This window comes from Canis lupus, chromosome 11, assembly GCF_003254725.2.
Source record: "Canis lupus dingo isolate Sandy chromosome 11, ASM325472v2, whole genome shotgun sequence".
NCBI classification, from domain to species: Eukaryota; Metazoa; Chordata; class Mammalia; order Carnivora; family Canidae; genus Canis; species Canis lupus.
This window is the reverse complement of record NC_064253.1, coordinates 8,842,444-8,862,986: the sequence shown is the minus strand read 5'-3', so window position 1 is coordinate 8,862,986 and position 20,543 is coordinate 8,842,444. Positions and strand designations below refer to the sequence as shown.

General features: G+C 48.4%; 1 protein-coding gene across 6 annotated transcripts in view; it reads right to left on the bottom strand.

Annotated features, from left to right (window-relative positions):
• TNFAIP8 (TNF alpha induced protein 8) overlaps positions 1 to 20,543 on the bottom strand; it is a 113,441-nt gene that overhangs the window by 23,599 nt on the left and 69,299 nt on the right. For 2 of the 6 annotated variants that reach the window (XM_035697080.2, XM_035697079.2), the window contains exon 2: positions 17,098 to 17,157. The exons of 3 other annotated variants lie outside the window; for them this stretch is intronic. In XM_035697080.2, coding sequence (XP_035552973.1) covers positions 17,098 to 17,152 — 55 coding nt within the window. In that variant the 5' untranslated portion in view covers positions 17,153 to 17,157. Of the gene's footprint in view, positions 1 to 13,271; positions 13,455 to 17,097; positions 17,158 to 20,543 lie in introns of those variants that run through there. One more of the 6 variants, XM_025446690.3, reaches the window with a different exon arrangement.

Sequence of the window (20,543 nt, the reverse complement as noted above, 5' to 3'; positions counted from 1 at the left end):
CCTGACATCCCATTACACTCCTCAGGAGGGTGATGATTTAAAAGAAGCTCAAGATAAAAGAGACAACAAGGAGAGAATCATGACTCTGGCTGATTCTCACAATTCAAATCTCCTCTTATTTCATTAAAAACCAATGAGCACCATAAAATAAGTTTCAATCTGTATAATAGAAAATGTCAGGTGAACAACAGCACGGAAAAAATGAGAAAGCCAAGTGGCTGGCTTTGAGCTTCACACTTAGTGGGGCTGTTGAAACGAGTGACAAAGACCTCTTCTGTCCAGAAATCCCCCACTTTATTTTTAAGCCTGGAAACTGGTTAGTCACATCTATACAGAACACTTCCTGTCCAGGGGTACAACGATGGCAACGCGCTGCCAAGTTTAGTAGCTGCCTACATTTCATCAATTGAGTCATTCATGGAATAAAAAACAGCATCAAACATTAAAAAAAAAAAAATCTGGTTAACTGAAGCTTTAAAAGATAGACAAAACAGGTTTGACTGTGACACAGAATCGGGAGACATGATGCCATGAAAAAAAAAAAAAGAAAGCAAAGAACAGACAATATGACTAGGAGCCTATTTGCTGGTAGTTCCTGGGCGATTCTAGCATCACTACCAAATAGAACACTTCCCACTCCCACCCTTGAGATTAATAGAGCAATTGATTTCTCACATCTTCATTTACAAAAATATCTGAAGACTGCAGAGTATCTCGAGGAACCAAGCAACGGCAAGCAAGTCAATGCATTCCTTTTTTTCCTCTGAACGTGGTCTGTAATTACATTTGAAACCAGGGGCCGCCTGAGAAGTTGACAAAAGCAAGAAGGCAAGGGATCAAAATACAGATCGGGAACGGCAAATTTTATCAACTGGTCTAACGTGCCATCACGAGCCGTTTTAAGAAGGGGTATTTGGGAAAGAGAGGGAAACAGGGATGGGGAGAAGGCCCTCGACCCCCAAAACCCCAGGCCCGGCAGGCTCCGGCGGGGCTGCCTCTCCCAACAGCGGTTAGGATTTTACCTGACTGACCCCTGCGAGGCAGCTGAGGTCCCCCCAGAGCAGCACGGCGGGCAGCTCCCCCAAGCCTGAACCCCGGCACCCAGGCGCAAGCCCCCAGCAGGCCAGCAGCAGGATGCCAAGCCACGGCCGTGCTTCTAGGCCTATCAGTCTCATCAGGCGGGCTACGGCCGACTGAGCCAAATAATTTAAACCAGCTCTCCCCATGAACAGCCTCGTTCTGGAATTCTTCAGTGAGCCTGCTTGCCATCAGCCTCGGTAGCTGGCCGACCCCCCCCCCCCCCCCCCCCCCCCCCCCCGGGTCAGGGACAGCCGCACTGGGAGCCGGCCCGGCTCTCCACCCCTCCACCAGCCGTTCAGCGCAAGTCCCGCTGGCCTCCCAGAAACCGGACGGCCCCTCCTGCAGGCCGCCTTTGCCGGGTGCTCCCCTTTCGTCATCTGCCATTTGCAAGCTTTTGGGGAGAAATAGTTTTTTATGACCCGGCAGGAGTGTCACTAGCAATCCAAGCCAACACTGCCCAGCCCTGGCTTCCAACTGGCCCCAATCTAGCAGCTGCGGAGGCAGCGGCATTCCTCAGTGTCACGTCCCTGCTGATGGGCTCATCCCAGCACAGGGGGAGGTGGGGACCCCGGAGCTTCTGTGTCCTCCAGGGGCCACCGGTTGACTGCCTCCAAGCTGGCCTCGCCCTCCGGGACCCGCTGGCCATCCTAGCCCCTATGCACTCCCAGGCAGACAGACCCAACAGGCTGCTGAAGCGTCTTATCCCATTTATCTCTGTTCCCCGCTGCTCACCTCTCTCCTTTCGCCCAAGATTTTGTTTTGATTTTCTTTTCTTTTTTTCATTCCAGAGCTATTTCCTCACTCCTCCCTTCCTGCCTCTCCACACACCTACCCCTTTCCCTTCCCCGGGGAGACTCTCTGCACCAGGCCTGGATCTCACCCTGTAGATGCCATCCCGGCCCTTCCCACCCTGCTCCCACTCACCATTTCTTTCTCATTGTTCCCTTGAAATTTTGAAACCTGCCCAATGGCCACTCCCTCCCTCGAGGATCCCTGCTGTTCTGGTTTTCCAGGCCGGTTCCTGCCACACAGTGCATGCTGCTGGCCTCTAAACTCCCCCGAGAGACTCCTTCTTTCTCTGTCATCTCCTTTCTCTGGAGACCACGTTTAGGTTCAACATGGTGATACTGGGGAGGGGTCTATTTCATAACTGGCTGAATTTTAATTCTAACCCTCAAGAGGTGAAAATGGCTTTATGAAGCGCTTTATAATGAGAACAATTGGAGCACGAGTATCTTACTTTTATCAAATCACTTGAGAGAAGGAAAAAAGGTCCTTGGGACAGGGCCACCCTCCCCTGCTTTCTACAGAACGGGGAAGGAGGACTTGGTCAGGTGAAGAGCGTGGGGAGGCCTTGGACGGGTTCTGGCCCCGGGTGTCATCATAAGCCTCCTATCCACACAGCACCTGCCGAGGAAAGTTGTCTAATCACCGACACAAGTGTCCTCTCAGGGGCTTTCACAGGGGACGGGCATATTTCCACCACTGTGACCACTGCTTCCCACCTCAGGAGAAGTAGAAAACTTCTCAGGCTGGCTCAACTAATGAGCATGGCCCAGGTCCTATTTAACATGTATAAGACTGAAGCCTGAAGAGTTCTAGTTCATGTGTCAAATCTCGGGTGTCCCTGGCAAACACATCAGCAGTCTCCTGACGTGTTCTCAGGAAGAAAAGATGCAGGGTTGGGCAGGCGGTGGGGAGGGAGGACTCGAAGGCAAAAAGGAGGCCAGAAACAGTCTCTAATTCTCAGTTTGGCAAAAGCTTCTTCCTGGCAGGAAGGGCTGGATTTCTTGCTGACTTTCCCTGGTCAGCCCCACACACCGGTGCTGACTGTACATGATGCCACACAGAGAGAGGGTGGAGGTGGTGGGCATGAGGATCAAGAAAGGGATCTGAAGGTGACTAAGACTCCAGGGTGTGCATCCATGGAGACACGGAACACCCCCCTTCCTCAGGAGACTGGACACTTGCTCACAGCTGGGCCGTCATCCTGCACCCCCCACGCCTCCCCTCGTTCCCACCTAGTACTGGCTGAAGGTTCATCATGTGTTCCCATCCCCTAGCGGACGAGATCTGAGGCTCTCAGCTTTGGCTGAGGTGCCAGAGAGAAGGCGGCAAAGCAGAACCTCCTGAAACATGGCTGTCACCATCCTTGCCGGCTCTCATTCCCCCGGCTCCTCAAGCCTGGGTCCCTCCTAGTTTTTCTCCTACCTCCTGAGCTACTGCATATCTGTTTCTTTTCACAGGTTGCACTGACCTCTTTGCTTTGTAAAAGTGAGTGTCCTCAGAGGTGAAACCCACGACTCAGACCCCATATCCCTTCAGTGTTTCCCTGAGAGATCACATGAGAGAGATCAAGTCTTCTCTTCTGGTTGGATATTCACACGCTGCTGCCTCGGCTCTTTACCCAGGCTCAGTCTCCAGGCCAACCTGTGGTTCTTGCCAGCTGGGTATTCCTAAAACAGTACTCTGCATCTGCCCCCTTCCAGCTCAGACCCAGGCCCTGGCCCAGTTCCCATAGAGTTCTCCTAGGAGGGATCTTGGGCACGCCTCGGTCTACTACGATGCCTGCATGATAGCGTCTAACAAGGAAACAGAAGTTCAGAGACAGTAATCAGTGACTCTTTGTCAGAGACAACCAGGGGTAAGGAGTAGAAGTGGTGTCCTGATTCCTGGGGTCTTTGTCTGTTATTCAGTGTCCCTCCGGGCAGACTGGTGTCTAGTCTGGCTCTCTGTACTGCCACATGGTCCACCAATGCCGTCCAGGTCATGAGCTCTCCACTACACCATGCTGTAAACTTCTTCCTCCTCCTTTCTTCTTGTGCAAAGAGCCTAGCTGAAGTCCTAGCTAACTCCCCTGTGAAGTCATTGCTGCCATGATGATATGTGAATGATCCCATCCTCTAGGTTCTCATAGGGTGCATGCCCCCATCCTTGAGCTGTATTCATCCTAAGCTTCTCATCACATATGTTATCCTATGAATGCACATATGCACATGTGCTGTGTATGATGCCTTGAACAGAAGTCCTTTGAGGTCAAGGTCCTCTACACACACACGCCCCCACACACCCCTCTGCTTCCCCAGGCCCCACAGGAGGTTCTGACTCAGTCAACATTTATTGCTATGAGTATCTGAGGCCCAGGGAAGGCCGCAGGGATGAAGGAGAGAGACTGTACTCTGGAAGCAGGACTCTACTGTCCATGGCAGACAGAACAGCCTGTGCTTCTGGGGACAACTTTGGTCCCCAGACCCCTCGCCCTAGCTGAGTGAGCCAACATAAAAAATACATACCTGGGCTGGGTGAGCTTGCATCAAACAGACAGGACATGTCAAACTGGAAGGAGAGAGTTCATGAACTGCTCATTCTTTCTTTGACAGTTAACCTCCGACTTGGACAATAAGGTCTCAAGGCTTCAGAAGCCTAAAGCCATCATGGTCACTTAGGGCATTCCGCTTTGTGGCCTCTTTGCTCCACCATTTCCTTGAGAGAAACCCCCCTCCAGTTACTTACAAAATTAAATCTGGTCACCGCAAACCTGGAGAGTGTATTCCCACGTAAGAGCACAGATGATACCACACATACAAACACCAAACTCCCCAACATCTTTAAAACCAAAAATAGCACAAGGTACCACCTAATAGTAACACAGGTTTTACACAGTCTTAGAGGTCCCCCCCCACAGAGCAGCACCCCTCAGACATTTACTGCCCACTGAGCAGCTAGCCACTCAGGATATACTACAGCTCTATGTCCGTCCACCTCTTCTTCAGGGATCTTAAGCCCTAAGAACAGGATTTAAGTAACTGCTCTTTCAGATTCTTTGGGCAGCAGCCAGGGGAGCAGTGGGTTGACTCCCAGAATGCACCAGGCCCGCGGGGCTCTGGGGTGCCCATCTTGTACTGCGACTGCATGTCTGGTGTCTGAACGCTTCCCACCCACATACATGCACACCTTCTCCCCAAGGAAGAGCGTCCCTGCCCAACCAGCACCCTCCATTGCTAATTTCCCTGAATGATGTTCTTCTCAAAGGAATGAAAACAAATGAGCTCACTGTTTAATTGCCTCTCCCTTGGTCCCCTGCTTTCTAAGCCAGGGACCGACTAGGACCTAATTGCAGAGCTAAATTTTATCTCACGATGCCTCCTCATCTTCCTCCTCTGTGACTCTCCTGACTTCCACATAGGAGAAGGTGAAATAGGAGCTCTTCATGTGTTCAACCACTCCCTTTAGGTTTGTGAATTCCCTTCCAAAGCTGGCGAATGGCACCTATACAAACAGATGAGGTCTGTCCCGCCTCAGGGAGGTCTCATGCATGAATCCAGGATGTGAAAACCTAGGTTTGCAAAACTTCTTGTTTGCCAAACAGGCATAAAGTGGGGAGGGAGGGCGTCGAGAGGGCCTGGATGTCACTTCTCTGGGCCTCAGTTCTCCAGCTCTTAAAATTAGAGGTCAGATGCAAGAGTGTGCAAAGTTGCTTTTAACTCTAAATCGTGGTAATTCTACTTGTGTTTGTAGCAGAATCATTTTAATTACAAAGTCTTCTTACTGTAGATCTTCCTGAAACATTACAGATAGGCATAATGAGTTGATTTCTTAAAAATTCAGCTTACACTAATCGTTTTAGGCACAGCTCACTAAATGAACAGAGGTCTACCACCATGTTCCTTCTTTTCCAAGTTGTCAGCATCTTTCTCGTACCAACAGAAATGTTGACAAATAAATGGTTTGTGGCAGATCTAGTGACTCTGCATTATTCCGAAATGAATCACTGGGTCCTGAGATTTTTCTAGCCCTATCGAGTGCTCTTTCACCTGCCCACCTTTTCTTGGTTTACCAAAGGCCAGGAACAGGGAACTTAATCATCCATGTTATCCTGATTGTTCACTGGTGTCATCATTTGAGGACAAGAAAGGCATGATGCGTATTCAATCTGATGGCAATTTCAGAAGTGAGGAAGAAAAAGGCTCAGATGTACTGAAGCCGACAGAGCTGGGTGTGTGGGGCAGCATCAGGTCATCAGTGATGTCCACTGTGCAGGAGACAGTGTGGCATGGAGCTCTAAATGGATTTTCCACTTTTAAGTCCTTGCGAGCACACCGCACTCCAAGGCTAATGACTACATAAAAGGAAACATAAGCACATCAAAGTCCAGTCTTTTAGGGCATATGCTGTGCCTTCTACGTTATACGTGACATCAGGTCAGCCGCACCCAGGGTTATATATTCCATCAGAGCCTTTCCTCTTTCCCTCTGCAAAGCAAGGGCTGGCGCAGGGAGGGAAAAGGGGAGAGCACTGGTATAGCAATGCATAGCAAGGAATGCAATCACATAAACTGCCACACCTCCTGAGGTTCAGACAGTGAGGACCCTACATGGTGTGGTTGTTTGTGTAATCCCACTGGCTTTCTGATTCCAGAAGATATGAATAAGTAACCACCAAGGGAAAAACTGAACTCTTCTCTCTTCTATGATAAATGCTCTACCGGGTGTTGGTCCCATTCTCTCTAGTGTAAGTCTCTACTTTGTGTCTCTTTGAGGAGTTATCATCCCTCGGAAGTGGGGCAATGTTGACCATGAGGCCCCCAGATGGCTCAGTGGACGTGGGCCACAGTCCTCAGGCATACCTCTGTCTTGGCATTTGACTGACCTCAGACACTTGACTGGCAAGCTGATGGATCCAAACAGACTTCCTGTAAACCCACCAGGGAAGTGAGGACCCCAGCGAAGACAGAGCATGGTGAGGCAGAGTCACCACAGGTGTCCTGAAGCCTGGAGAATCCACTGCACAGGCGATGGGGAATGGGTCAGTTACCTGCTAAACGATATTCAAACCAAGGAAGGCTACAACTGAGTGTGTAAATGCCTGGGCATATCCCCAACAAATGTACACATCATCAGGAGACAGGACAAAGGAAGTGAGCCGAGAATCACTTACTTGTGTTGCACACACCTTGGCGATTTGAAAGAAAAGTGAAACTCAACGGGTGCTACAAAGTCGCTGAGTTGTGATAACCTAACACACACAGAAATGAACCTTATTTCACGGCAGCGACCACATCCACACTCTGTTTTCAAGCTGGCCACTCAAAAATGTGAGGGTTCCCTATCTTGTCCTGTAGGTGCTTGGGTCCCTTCCACTGTAGCGGGCTCCAGGCACCTCCTACCAGCCCTGCTGATCTCCTAGTTCCTCTCATCAGAGGTGGCAGGATGCACCCGATACTCACTACCTCCACCCCTGAGGGGCACAGAAACAGCTGGGGCCTGGGCTCTCCACTTTCTCCTCCAAACACCTGGTCTCTCCACTCCTGGTTTCTCAAACTGGGGTAGAGACAGACACAAGACCACAGAGAGCATCCCCCTGGGTGCCACGCTTGAGGACAGGGGAGGGTGGCTTTTGGACATTACCTGGTACTATCAGGTTAGGGTCAAAAGCACAGATTCTACAGTTAGTTGGCCTCCATTCCACTTCTTCTAGCTTTGTGCTTTTTAGGCACAAGTTTTAGCCTCTCAGAAGTTCAGATTCCTTGACTGTTATGTGGAATTAACCCAAAGCGTTTTTATACAAGTATTAAATGGGATAATATACATAATCAGATGCCTAGCACCACATCTGGCATGTGGAAGAGTTTGACACCTTTTAGTTTAAAAAACTGTGTCTTCAGTTTGCCAGGCAATGTGAGATGCTGGCAAGCCACTTGGGCCTTGACCTCGGAGATCAAAGACACATGTGCTTGTTTTGATTTTACCATTAAGAGTAGAGAATTTAAGGAACCCTAAATAGGTAAGCCCTTTAGGTTTGGAAGGCACTCTAGAAACCAGATGCAGGGTTCTAAAGTTTTCGTCATTTCATGTAATCTCGTTTTAAATCGATTCATTTGATAATGCTTTATTAAGGCTCTCTAATGGGAGAGGCCCAAGGTCAGCCGCTAGGGATTCAGGAAATAAAACATGCACAAACCTTGCCATCAAGGCAACAATGAAGTGGAGGCAACGGAAAAGAACATCAGGAACAGTAACACATGAAAATATGGGACAATGGAGGGAAGTATGGGGTGTTATGGGAATGCCCTCAAAGAGCATCTACTCCAAACAGGGTCCAGTTGAAAATAATGAGCCACGTGAGAGTGATCCCAGTAAAGGAAACAGCATTTGTTGAGGGAAGAAGGGAGGACATGAACAGGCAACACTAGGGCCGGACAGGACAAGCCCAGTGGGTTAGTAGATATTTGTTGTTGTTTTGGTGATTCATGTCAGAACTCCCTTCCTGATTCTGGAGGAGCCCTCCTTTTGCAAGAAGTGGTAGGAGTTAGACTCCTATCTCCCACTCCCAAAGTTGAAAGCAGAAGTTTCCTCTCCCCAGCGGCAGGTGCACTTTCTCACACTCCCCAATCAGCTGATTTCAGGGATTTCTGAAGGCTCAGTATGACCAAAAAACGTTCAGCCACATTTAGAGTCCCGGGAGTGACAAAAATGAAAAATCCAGCAGAGAGGGGTGCGGTAAGGTCCTAACTAGGTGATTCTCGGGTATGGCCTTAGCTCCAAAGCCTGATGCATTTCAGGGGCCAATTTGCAGGCTTTTTGTGGATGTGTGAACTATGCAACGTGCTTCCAATACATTTTTCAGCTTATGATAGCAGGACTCAGTTTCCACTTCTTATAACCAAGAGTCCTGATGACAGAGGTGTTTATTGTCACCATCAGGGTACAAATGCCGAGGTCTTGCAAAAAGGCTGGGACAGGGGAGAAGAAAAGAAGATGCATCCAAGAGATAACGAGGAGGATGAACTGCCAGATGGCAGCTGCAGATAAACAAGAGGGTAGGGTCAAGGACACCTTGCAGATGTGTAGTCTGGAAGCCAAAAAGAGAGCAGTGATATATTTAGGGGAAAGACCAAAAGCAGATCACAGTTGTGAAGAGTAGGGAATGATGGGCTCCATCCAGACCTGCTGAGTTTGAGGTTCCTGTGTGACATTCAAAGCATGGTGTTTACCAGGCAGCTGGCTGTACAGGTGGTTCTCAGAAAAGCCCCAGCTGGAGGTCTAGATAAGAAAGAAAACAGCTAGAAAAAGGAAAGGAGAGCAGAACACTGTAGTCAATGTTATAGGAGCCCAGGAAAGAGTTTAGGAGTGCAGCAACCCTGGTCTCCTAGCACAGCGCTGAGAAAGAAAGAAGGAAAGAAAGGAAGAAAGAGAAGGAAAGGGAGGGGAAGGAAAAGAAAAGAAAAGAGAAGAAAAGGAAAGAAAAGAAAAAGAAAGGAAAAGAAAAGAAAAGAAAAGAAAAGAAAGAAAAGAAAAAAGTCTAGTTTGATCAGAACAGGACAAAATATGAATGCTGGGTCACTGGTGATTTTTAGCACCTGGGAAGTTCCTGGTGATTTTGGAGATTTCCGTGGAATGGTTGAGAACGACATATTTTGGTGGGATGAGGGGTGACAAAGATTGAGACACTAGGACCCGTGGGGGAAAATAATCTTTTTAAAAGATTCATTTAAAGGAGAGATAAATGCCTAAAATTGGACAGAGTGTCGAGGATACTTTAAAGAACAGAGGTCGGTCGTTCATTTTCTAAAGAGGCAGCGATCACCTCTGATCACTTGCGGCGAGGGACCGGACGCGAGGGAGAGGACACAGGGTCCTGCCCTCAAGAGCCTGTGGCCCGGAGGAGATGCTGACCGGCACCGAGCAGCAGCAGAACGGGCGCCCTGAGAGAGGTCGGCGGGGATTCTTTTTTTTTTTTTTTTTTAATTTATTTTATTTTATTTTATTTATTTATGATAGTCACAGAGAGAGAGAGAGGCAGAGACACAGGCAGAGGGAGAAGCAGGCTCCATGCACTGGGAGCCCGACGTGGGACTCGATCCCGGGTCTCCAGGATCGCGCCCTGGGCCAAAGGCAGGCGCTAAACCGCTGCGCCACCCAGGGATCCCGGGGATTCTAATTCAGGCTGGAGGTTCAGAAAAAGCCCCTGTGAGGAACCGAACGGGGGACAGGAGGGAGAAGGCTATTTCGGGCAGGAGGACCAGCAAAGCGCCAATACCTGAAGTAGGGAGCTGAGCATATCTCCATGCAGAAAGCCGGGGAGCAGGAAAGCCGTGGGGCCCACGGGTGGGCGAGGAGCGCCCGGTGGAAGGAGTGGCCGCCTGCGGTGGGAAGGACCCGGCTCTACAGACACCGGGAGGGGGTGCGTGTGGGCGACGGGAGTCTGTCACCCGGGAGCAGGAAGGTGAGGGCGCTGTGTACTGGCTGCAGTTTTCTTGGTGAAACGGCAGGCCCGGTGAGGAGGCAGGAGAGAACCTGGCCGTGAGGTGGTGGCGGGGGGAATGTTCTCGTGGGCCGTGGAGGAGGAGCTCACTCACAGCTCTTTCCGCCTAAGGCAACAGCAACGATGGCCTCCTCACTTCCGGGCACCAACACTACAAGAACAGGGGCAAAGGAGCCCGTGGTCCCTTGATGCTTAGCACTAGGAAGGCCCTCAGAGATCTTAGTCGTCATTCCTCTTTTTTTTTTTTTTCCTACTTCATAACTAAGTAATTTACTCAACAGTCTGCAACTAAATGTGAAGAATATGGCCAACGACCTATCTCCTCAGGAAGCCGGAAGCCGCCAGCCACTGGAAACTGGTGATAGCCTCCTTCCTGTGACATTCCCCTTTTTACCACAGTGGGTTTCTTACTTCATTTCTCTTGCTTTCTCATTCACATCAGGCCTGGAATCTTAAATTCATACAGCTTGTCATGAAGCGAGGCCTGGATGATTTCTCTCTGTTTAATACTCAAGCACAATCACCTACTCATTTGCAAGGGGGCAAAATTAGATCAGTTCTTTAGGAGGTGGCTCTAGACTGAGGATGGAGGTTCAGCCCTCCTGGCACAGAGTCAAGTACGTTCTAAGCTATGATGGCTTAACAATATCCCCAGTCATTGGCTTCCACGTTCACTCACATACACAAATATGTTGGCCTCTGAGGACTTCTGAATCGACTTGAAATTTCTTTCAGATTTAACCCCAAAGAAAGTATACTGGTCTTTCACTGAGGCTCAGAATAATGACTTAAAAGTATACCCCACTATAGCCAATCAGGCATGAAGTGTCCAATGGCAATTTTTCTTGCAATGTAGACACTGTAAAGAGCTTGTAGTGATCTCACACTGACTGGGATGCTTAAGTCCATCAGGAGGGAAAAAAAAAAAAACAGCTAAGGAGAAGGAAAAGGATACATAAGGATAGAGAAGGTAACCGATAATGATTTACACAGTGTAGCTCTTTTCATAGACATCTGAGAGGTAGTAGCCAAACAGAGGGATCTAGATCACAGCTAACACCCAGCCTTGCAAGACCTGCTGAGGACATGGACACACACACATACACATGCACGCACACACACCCTTCACTTCCTGGCAGAGGTTACAGAATGATTCTATTAATAAAGCATTTGTTCTATCTCCCTGAAGAGCTATTCCATATTCTACCCCTGTCATCAATTTAAAACTCTGGCATCTCATATCATTATTATTTGTTAAATTCTGTGCTCTCTGCAAAAGGCAGAAGCTAGATAAACTGCTGCAGATCTGCAGAGTGCAAATGATGGCACGTGGAGGAAAGGTGAGGACCAAGTAGGAAGGGACCATCAAGAGACCTCTCCACATCCACAGAGCTGGGCAGGAGGGAACAATGTGGATATTCCTAGAAGAGTATATCATACACCGGGGGACACTGTGTTTCCACCTTCTTCTCGCTCCTTCTTTCCCAGAAGAAAGGAAAAACACACTCAGAAAAAAAGAAAAAAAAAAAAACCGATTTAAATGGTACTTGTAATCCATACAAAAGTTCACCAGGTTTGGGGTTCTCAGTCTGTGTCCTATTTGCCTCGGACAACTTTTGATTTACTCCTAAGTGTTGTTACAAAGACAGCAAAAAAGCATCCATCAGCACGTAGCTCCAGAAGGACAGAGGCTACAGCAAGGACACGTTAATCCCCCAAACTCCCCATCAAGTTCAAAAACAATGCCCCTGGCTGTCATTTTCATTCACAACAGTCTTGTATTTTCTATTAAACAAACCTCTTTTACAGACTTCTCCCCCCATACGGCATAATAAGGTACACAGCAGCCCACAGAGACTACATTATGAAACCCAGAGCTTTACTTTGGGAGGGGAGGCGGTAAAAGACAGAAGACGGCAAGCTTCAAGGGATCTCGCCTACCCCTGCCTACCACATGGAGAAGGAAGGGGGGGGGGGTCCTTTCTGCTCCCCAGGCTCCCAGGGGCTCCTGGGATTGACTCGAAACTCACCAGCCTCCCAAGAGGCTCCTTGGAAAGAACAGGAATTTTCATAACTCTGCACAGTCTCGGCTCCTACTCTAATCCCCACTCCCACCCCCACTTACAAGAGGACTTTTGTAGACGCAGAGTTGCAGGAAACAAAGCCTACAAACACTCACACACAAATAAACTCCCTGAACTAACACCAGCGTATAATTGTGTTTGGGTTGGAGCCTTTCCAGCCCTGTCACCCGTTCTCTGTTAGGAGTAAATGTAACCCTTTGCTTTGGCAAAGTTAGAAGCCGACAACGCTCCTCGGCTGCAGGCTGCCCAAGGCGCCCCTCGCATCTCTGCGCCCCCCGAAGCCCCCCACGGGATGAGTTCACTGCTGAAAAGTCGGCAAGGGAGAACAGAGAGAGAACGGGAGAAGGAAAACCCCAAACCCAAGCAACCTATTCCCCAAATGAAGCTCTTTCAGTTCTCTCTCTCTCAGCTTCTTCCCCCTTTAACCGGAAACACAGCGGGTTTCCAGTTTCTGAAACCCTCCTGCGGGGCTGCTGGGCGCCCGGGGCTCCTCCGGGGGCTCCTCCGGGGCTCCTCCCGGGGCTCCTCCCGGGGCTCCTCCGGGGGCTCCTCCGGGGCGTCGCTCTGGGCTGTCCTGGTGCAGGCAGCAGCGCTCTTCAGAGCTCGCTCCGCGTTCCAGGAGGCGACACGGGAGCCCTCCGTTTCCAGATGGATCTAGGAGGCAGCCTTTAGCGGGCTGGCTGGGCGCGCGGACTCGCACCCCTCGGGCCTCGCTCAGGGCGTCGGGTGCCAAGGCACAGGGGCCGCGAACTCCGCCCTCCCCGAGCTGCCAGGGCGGGCCGAGGGGCAGAGTCGCGCCGCTCAGGACGCCCCCCCCCCCCCCCCCCCCGGGATCGGGCATACCGTCCTTGGGCTCGTCTGCCTCGCACTGCATGGTGGCGGGGGCGCGGGCTGCAGGGGCGAGGGCCGCGGACATGCGCTCCGACCAGCCCGAGTTCGCGCCGAGGTCCAGGCGCGCGCGCGACGCAAAATAAAAGGAAGGAAAGCCACTAAAATCAAAACCTCCCCGGGGCGGAGGGGCCGGTTCTGGTGCAGGGATTTTTTTTTTTTTTTTCAGGGGGAAAGTTCTGCAAGAGTGACGAATCGCGTCTCAGCTGGGCGGCGGGAGTCCGCCCCCGGGCCGCGCGCCCCGGCCCGTCGCAGGGCGGAGGCGACCTGGCGCTGCTGGCGGGGCCCGGGCGCTCGCAGGTGGGGCGGGGGCGGGGGCGGGGGCGGGGGCGGGGGGGCAGGACCGACCAGCCGCAGCGCCCAGACCCGAGAAACACACGCGCGGGAAGGAAATGCCTCTGGATCTTCGGGTTAACATTCCCCGGAGTGCACTGAACTTTCCTTGTTCTGGGATCTTCTATTAAAAAAAAAAGACACAACAATAATAATAATGATGATGATTTTGAAGCTGCTCTGCTTTGTACGTTATTTTTGCTGGAGTAACGTGGATATTGGTCGATGCGGCTGGAAGGACCAGTTTCAACAGGCAGCAGGGCCTTTTGAAGAAAGTGGGGGCGGCCCCCGCCCCTCACCTTTGCACGGGAAAAGCACACAGGGCGGCTGACTCAGCACGACCCGGGCGGGCACACTTACTCCAACCCCACCCGGGGGCGGGGGCAGCTGGCAGGGAGCCCCAGGGTGGTCCTCGCCCCCGAGGGCGCCCTGCCCTCCCTGCCCCAGGGGGAGGCCGGTATTCGGGTTTTTGAAATGCTGATTGGAATGCGGAGCCCGGGGAGACACCGCAGTTCTGCCCTCAGGTCGGGTCCACCGGCTCTTACCACTGGCTGAGAGGTGGGCGTCTTCGGTTTTAACTTCCGAGGAGCGAGGACCAGAGGTGACATTGCTGTACCTGACTTAATGGAGGTATTTGCACAGCATCAGTTCTATCATTAGTCTAAGCCAAAAGATCCTCCAATAATGCACCGAAAGGTCGATTTAGGAATTGTGGGAAACTCATGAAAATCCTTTCCATAAGTTTATTTTCCAGCTGCTTTCTTTTCTCTCATTTCCCATTTTTATATGGGCAAAAACAAAACAAAACAAGAGTAGACACTCGGGTATAAATTTAGTGAAAAGAATACGTAAAAGATTTGGATTTAAAGAGCCTGAATTAACATGTATCATCTTTATGACCTTGAGCAAATTATTTAATCTCTCTGGGAACCCCTTCCCTCGCATGTAATATGAGGATGAAAAACAGTATTTACTTCACAGATTTATGCGTGGTAGGAAATAAGGTAATACAAGCCAGAAGCAATTTGGAAACCATAAAATACTACACAGATTATTACAAACTACTGCACCACTCAAGTAAATTTTTGTAAAAGATGCTCAGGTTTATTTCAAAATTGGGTTCCATCAGGGAAAAAGTTTTTATGCAAGTCACAAGCAGTAAAAGTGTTTATAAATATTAATATAAGGCCTAGATATTAAATCACTTCCTATTGCTGAGTGATTCTCACATGCCTACGACCCTGAACAGACTTTTATCTCAATTTCACTGAAAGGGCAGGATGATGAGAGGAAAATCTAGCCAATGGAGAGAAGGGGAGAAACATCTGGAAAATATCAGTGTTGTGGAGCCTCCTGAAAAGTGACCTCACCACCAAAAGGGTAAGAGTGTGCACCCTTCTGAAAGTCATGGTGAACTGTGTGGTCCCCTCTGCCACGCATTCTGGGCCAGCAGCTGCAAAGATGCATACCTTCACTCAGTAACCTCCAACTTACAAGGGAGACATGATGATTTTGCTTGCAAAGAAATGCTCAGTCACCAGTAAGAAACGACCTTTCCGGTCCTGTCTAGGGAATCGTTCTGGGAGATCCCCCCTCACACATCATCTGGTCTTGCCCTCCCTCTCCACAGCTCAGATGCCCATGGATGGCCATCAGAAGCCCCCCAGGATGTCAGCCGGGCTGTGTGCCACACAGATAAGACAGCTTCCATTCAGCTATCTTTGCACTAAGACTGCAACACCTTTTTCAAGGTGATGATTATGCAAATTCAGACGAGTCAAATCCCAAGCCCGACCCACTACAGGTAGGGCTCACTTTCACTCCCTTCTTTCACCCTCTTCCTCAGAATTATTTATTAAATGTCCTTTCGCAAGTCCGATGATGTAGAAACTGCATGAGATGTGCTAAAATGCATGCCCCTAACGTTCTGCTTGTTTTTACAACTGGTTCACAAAAAAGGCCTTCAGCCCGGCTCAAGTTAGCCAAGGAGAAAGCCTGCTGAATGAACAGCCCCCAGGCTGCCAGGTCAGCCTTATAATCAGCTTAGAGTCATTTTAGCAGCTCCATCTTTGAACACTCACGGGACCCTCAGGAAACCTGGAAAAAAACTTCTTTAGTATCTAAATGCAATCCAGCAGTCATCTTGGCAAAGGATGTCCCGATCTAGCTCAAGAGCGAGGAATGCTCAGCTTATTTTAAGAGACTGTATATGGACAAGGATGCTCCTAGGCCAGCAGTATAACCTTGGGCACACAACATGCCCCAGGCCCCAGGCCCCCAGCCTGCAAAGTGAAGCCAAAGGGTAGCTGATTCTCCTGGGCTTCCCTGTCACTTCTGGTATATGCTCAGGCAGTCACTTCATCTTGATTTTGTTCTTCTTTTGTTCCAAAGGCGATTAGTCACTTTTCAGCCCCCAGAGACTAATGCTCCAATACTTCATAACGATTAACCTCCTGTACACGGAATCTGATCACTCACGAAAATTTAAGAAATACTCCAACATGCTATAGGGTGGCAACATGCTTAGAAGTCACACCAACAATCATTATAGACCACCTGATACAAAATAGCAATTAAGTCAGCAACACTTTGTCAGTGAATACCATGTGGCATTTATACACTACCTTAAACTTCTACTCATGTCTAACATTGGGTCTTCCCAGTTCTGTGCCAAGGTGGGAGACGTAAAATGCCAGCTAAGATTCTGACATTTTTTTTCATTCATTCAGGCATTATCAACTGTGTATAGGTATTTCGTGTCAATGCGTCCTGCTCACCTGGATTACTGGTGTAATTTTGGTAATCTCGACCACAGATCTAAATAATCCAACCTTCCAAGTGACCTTGATTCTAATAGAGGTTTATTAATACCATCTCTTAATTGAATTTTATCACAGAGCAGCAGAAAAATCTCCTCTTAAATTATACCACACAAAAAAGCTCTTGTTTTTTTGTTTGCTTTTTTTAAAGAAAAAAAAAAGCCTGGATTTTGGGGTCTTTTGCTCAGAGCTAGCCAGGTCAGCAAGTGTTCAGACTCACACAAATGAGAACAGCAGAATTTGAGGTTTATTCAGGAGGTATCAAACTCTAGTCACTTTCAACAATGTAAATTCTCTGCAGTGAAAAATACTAAATTAACCAGACCTACATTCCCAGGTCACAGGAATGTCAGGTCATAACAACATGCATTGTATTAACATTTTTTATTTCTACCCTGCCGACAAGAGGTTGAACAGTTACATATGACATTTTAGGTCAGAAACAAAAGTTGTCTACTTAGCATAAAAAGTGGCTTTCTTCTATTTGACTTGAGGCTTTCCTCAACTTTTCTTGTATTACTTACGTCCACACCCTCGAAAGTCTTTGGAAGACTTCCATGATCAATACATACAGCTGGCTTTCCATCTCTCTCCTCCCATATGGGAAAGGTCTGTGTTCTTGGTCTCACCTGGTTGGAGCTTCAGGCTTTGCGTCCTTCTTATCCTTCTCAGACTCTTCTGCATTTTACCTTCCGAAAAAGAGGTGAGGCTACATGGGTGTCTCTCCAGAGCCCTCCCTGCTCCCCACCCGGCCTTGGTGATCTTGCTCTTCTTGCCTTAAGGACATTTTTATTTACCAGAAATAGAGATAAGGACACTCAGAAGAGAACAGAGGTCACTTATGTACCTTCTCAGGAGGCCAAGCACCCCGATGCTCATGCATTGCTGGATACTGAATGAGGCTGGGGGGTGGGGAGTGAGGAGTGGGGGCGGGACACAGAGCTGCTGTGAATCAGGAAAGACCCACTGAGATTAAGTGTGGCCATGGAGGAGGGGGAAAGCTGCCTCCCAGGGCCCTCCCGGGGAGTTTGAAGTTTGTTACAGGTAACCCCTCTCATTCTATCCCGGTGATACCACCTTCTCCTGCATCCACACTAATGCTCTGGCTGTGTGAGTGTATAATTCTGAGAGGCTGGGAAGAAGTGCTGACATCTGGGGTGAGCACATGTAGAGACAACAGTACATCTCCGATATACTTGTTGCCTCGGCTTTTCATCATTTGTGTTATTTTTCTTCTAAGAAATCTTCCTTCCTTGCTAAAAAATGTTCAGCAGATGATTTCAATGCACATACATGCACACACACACTCAAAATCAAGCCTGAAAATATGACCTGAAGAATGTATGATGCATGGTCTTTCTTTTACAATACTTAGCAATGATGCCTTGCATTCACATAGATTTTAATTTAAAAAAGAAGAAGAAGAAGAAGAAGAAGAAGAAGAAGAAGAAGAAGAAGAAGAAGAAGAAGAAAGAAAGAAAGAAAGAAAGAAAGAAAGAAGAAAGAAAGAAAGAAAGAAAGAAAGAAAGAAAGAAAGAAAGAAAGAAAGAAAGAAAGAAGGATGCTTGGGTGGTTCAGCGGTTGGGCACCTGCCTTTGGCTCAGGTCATGATCCCAGGATCCCCGATCGAGTCCCTCTGCCTGTGTCTCGCCTCTCTCTCTCTCTCTCTTAGTCTGTGTCTCTCATGAATAAATAAATAAATCTTTAAACAAAATAAAAAATAAGATTAAAAAAAGAAGATTTTATTCAGACTCCCTAGTTATCTCCCTTGGGTCATTATACCCACTTTACGGATATGTCATTCAAGAAAAGGAGGTTATATGAGTTGCTCAAGATCACAAAACTAAGTAATAGTGTTCTTCAGACTGCAGTAAATGCAGTCTAGGCTTCCTGGGTCCTATATCTAGACTTTCTTACTCTGTGAAAGTACTCATGTAAAATTCAAGCTCTTTATTTTTTAGAAGGGTAACTCAAAGACTGCTACATTGGGAGGTTTCCAGAGTTTGAACTGACCAGGATGCTAGCAGAGACTGCTCAAATAGCTGTCTGAATGCTTAGATCAGCCTCAAATGAAAGTTATTCCATTCCTGATATTCAATGCTTAAATAAACTATAAGTTCAATAGCTTCTATTTATTCAGCTACATGAAACCACTACCATTTTTTTTTTTTTAAATAAAAAGTTTGGTCAGGACCTTAACTAAACCCGCTCAGCTATGAGGCTGCCAAGAGTAGGGAAAAGAACACCAGGCTCGGTGTGGGAGACCTGGGCCAGATCACCATAAACCCAGAAGCACTGCCTCCTGTGCATTAGGATGGTTTTTTTTCCTATTCCTTCTCGTCTCACTTTTCTGCTAAATATGGGCAAGCCAGGGGTGCCTGGATGGTGCAGTTGGTTAAGCAACTGACTCTTGGTTTTGGCTCAGATGATGATCTCAGGGTCATGAGATCAAGCCCTCCATTTAGCCCCATGTCAGGCCCCATGCTCAGTCAGAGTCTGCTTGAGACTCTCTTTCCTTTTCCCCCTCTACACAAACCCCCACCCCCCGGCTCTTCTCTCTCAAATAAATAAATAAATTCTTTAAAAACATTTTTTAAAAGATTTTATTTATTTATTTATTCATGAAAGACAAACAGAGAAAGAGAGAGAGAAAGAGAGAGAGACAGAGACACAGGCAGAGGGAGAAGCAGGCTCTATGCAGGGATCCTGACGTGGGACTCGATCCCGGGACTCCAGGACCACGCACTGGGCTGAAGGCAGGTGCTAAACCGCTGAGCCACCCAGGGATTCCCTAAAAACCTTTTTTTAAAGGGACAAGCCATTGAACCTCTCTGTTTGCCCATCTATAAAATGGGGCCCAGTGCATGCCATTTATTTAACAGAGGAGAAACAATAGGCAAGAAATGAGGCAAGAATGTGACAAAGCACTGAAAACTCTACAATCCCCCTTTGACTCTTTCCCAAATACTTTCATGAATGAGACCATGTTGTCTTAGATTGTGGAACATGTATTTGGAAGCTCTCAGTGCTGGCCCTAGACACTCCAGATAGGAATGGTGATCTAATGTGTGTGGTCCAGCAACAGAACATGAACATAGAAGGGCTCAGCTTCTGTATTGTGTCCAGATTCATGGGGCCAGCACAGGGATAACATGAGAGGAGTTCCTAAAGGGACTCACCAGGGGAAGTAGGGCAGGAGTGAGGCTGAGCCTGGAAGCACCGTGTCACATCGGACCCCTGAATCCGTGGCTTTCCTCCAGAAAAGCAGCAGGAGGAAAAAGGGATCAACAACCATAGTCCCAGAAAGTACCACTTGGAGGTAACCTTAGAGCTCACCCCTCTAATCCTCTAGCTGGCTGATGAAGCGATCTCTTACCCACATCCCAAGCAGTAAGCATTCACCCAGACCCTCCTTGCTCACCTCTAGGCAAAGATTCACTCCTTTAAGAGCCTCATCTCCTTTCTGATCAGTAGGAAGCTCCTCCTTATAGTAAACTGCAATTCAAGAGAAGTCTGAAGAGGGGTGCCTGAGTGGCTCAGTGGTTGAGCGTCTGCTTTGGCTCAGGTTGTGGTCTCAGGGTCCAGGGATCAAGTCCCGTATTGGGCTCCCTGCATGGAGCCTGCTTCTCCCTCTGCCTATATCTGCCTATTTTTCTGTGTCTATCATGAATAAATAAATACAATCTTTAAAAAAAGAGCAGTAAGAAGAGAAACATAGATTATTTTGTTTGTCCATTTGAGAGAGAGAGAAAGAGAGAGCAAGTAGAGGAGGAGCAGAGAATACCAAGCAGGCTCCATGCTCAGTGCAGAGCCTGACACGGGACTTAATCTCATGACCCCCAGATCATGACCTGAGCTGAAATCAAAAGTTGGTTGCTTAACTGACTCAGCCACCCAGGTGCCCCCCAAAACACAGGTTTTTAAACTACATTGTCTTTTTTAACAACCCAGGGGGGATCTTCCTCATACTGTCTATAATGGACTGCAGTTGAATGCAATGTGGAGACACTTATGCAATTTTCCAGTGCCAGCCACACATCTGTTACTGGTTATGGTGAAGAATTCAGAAGCAAGC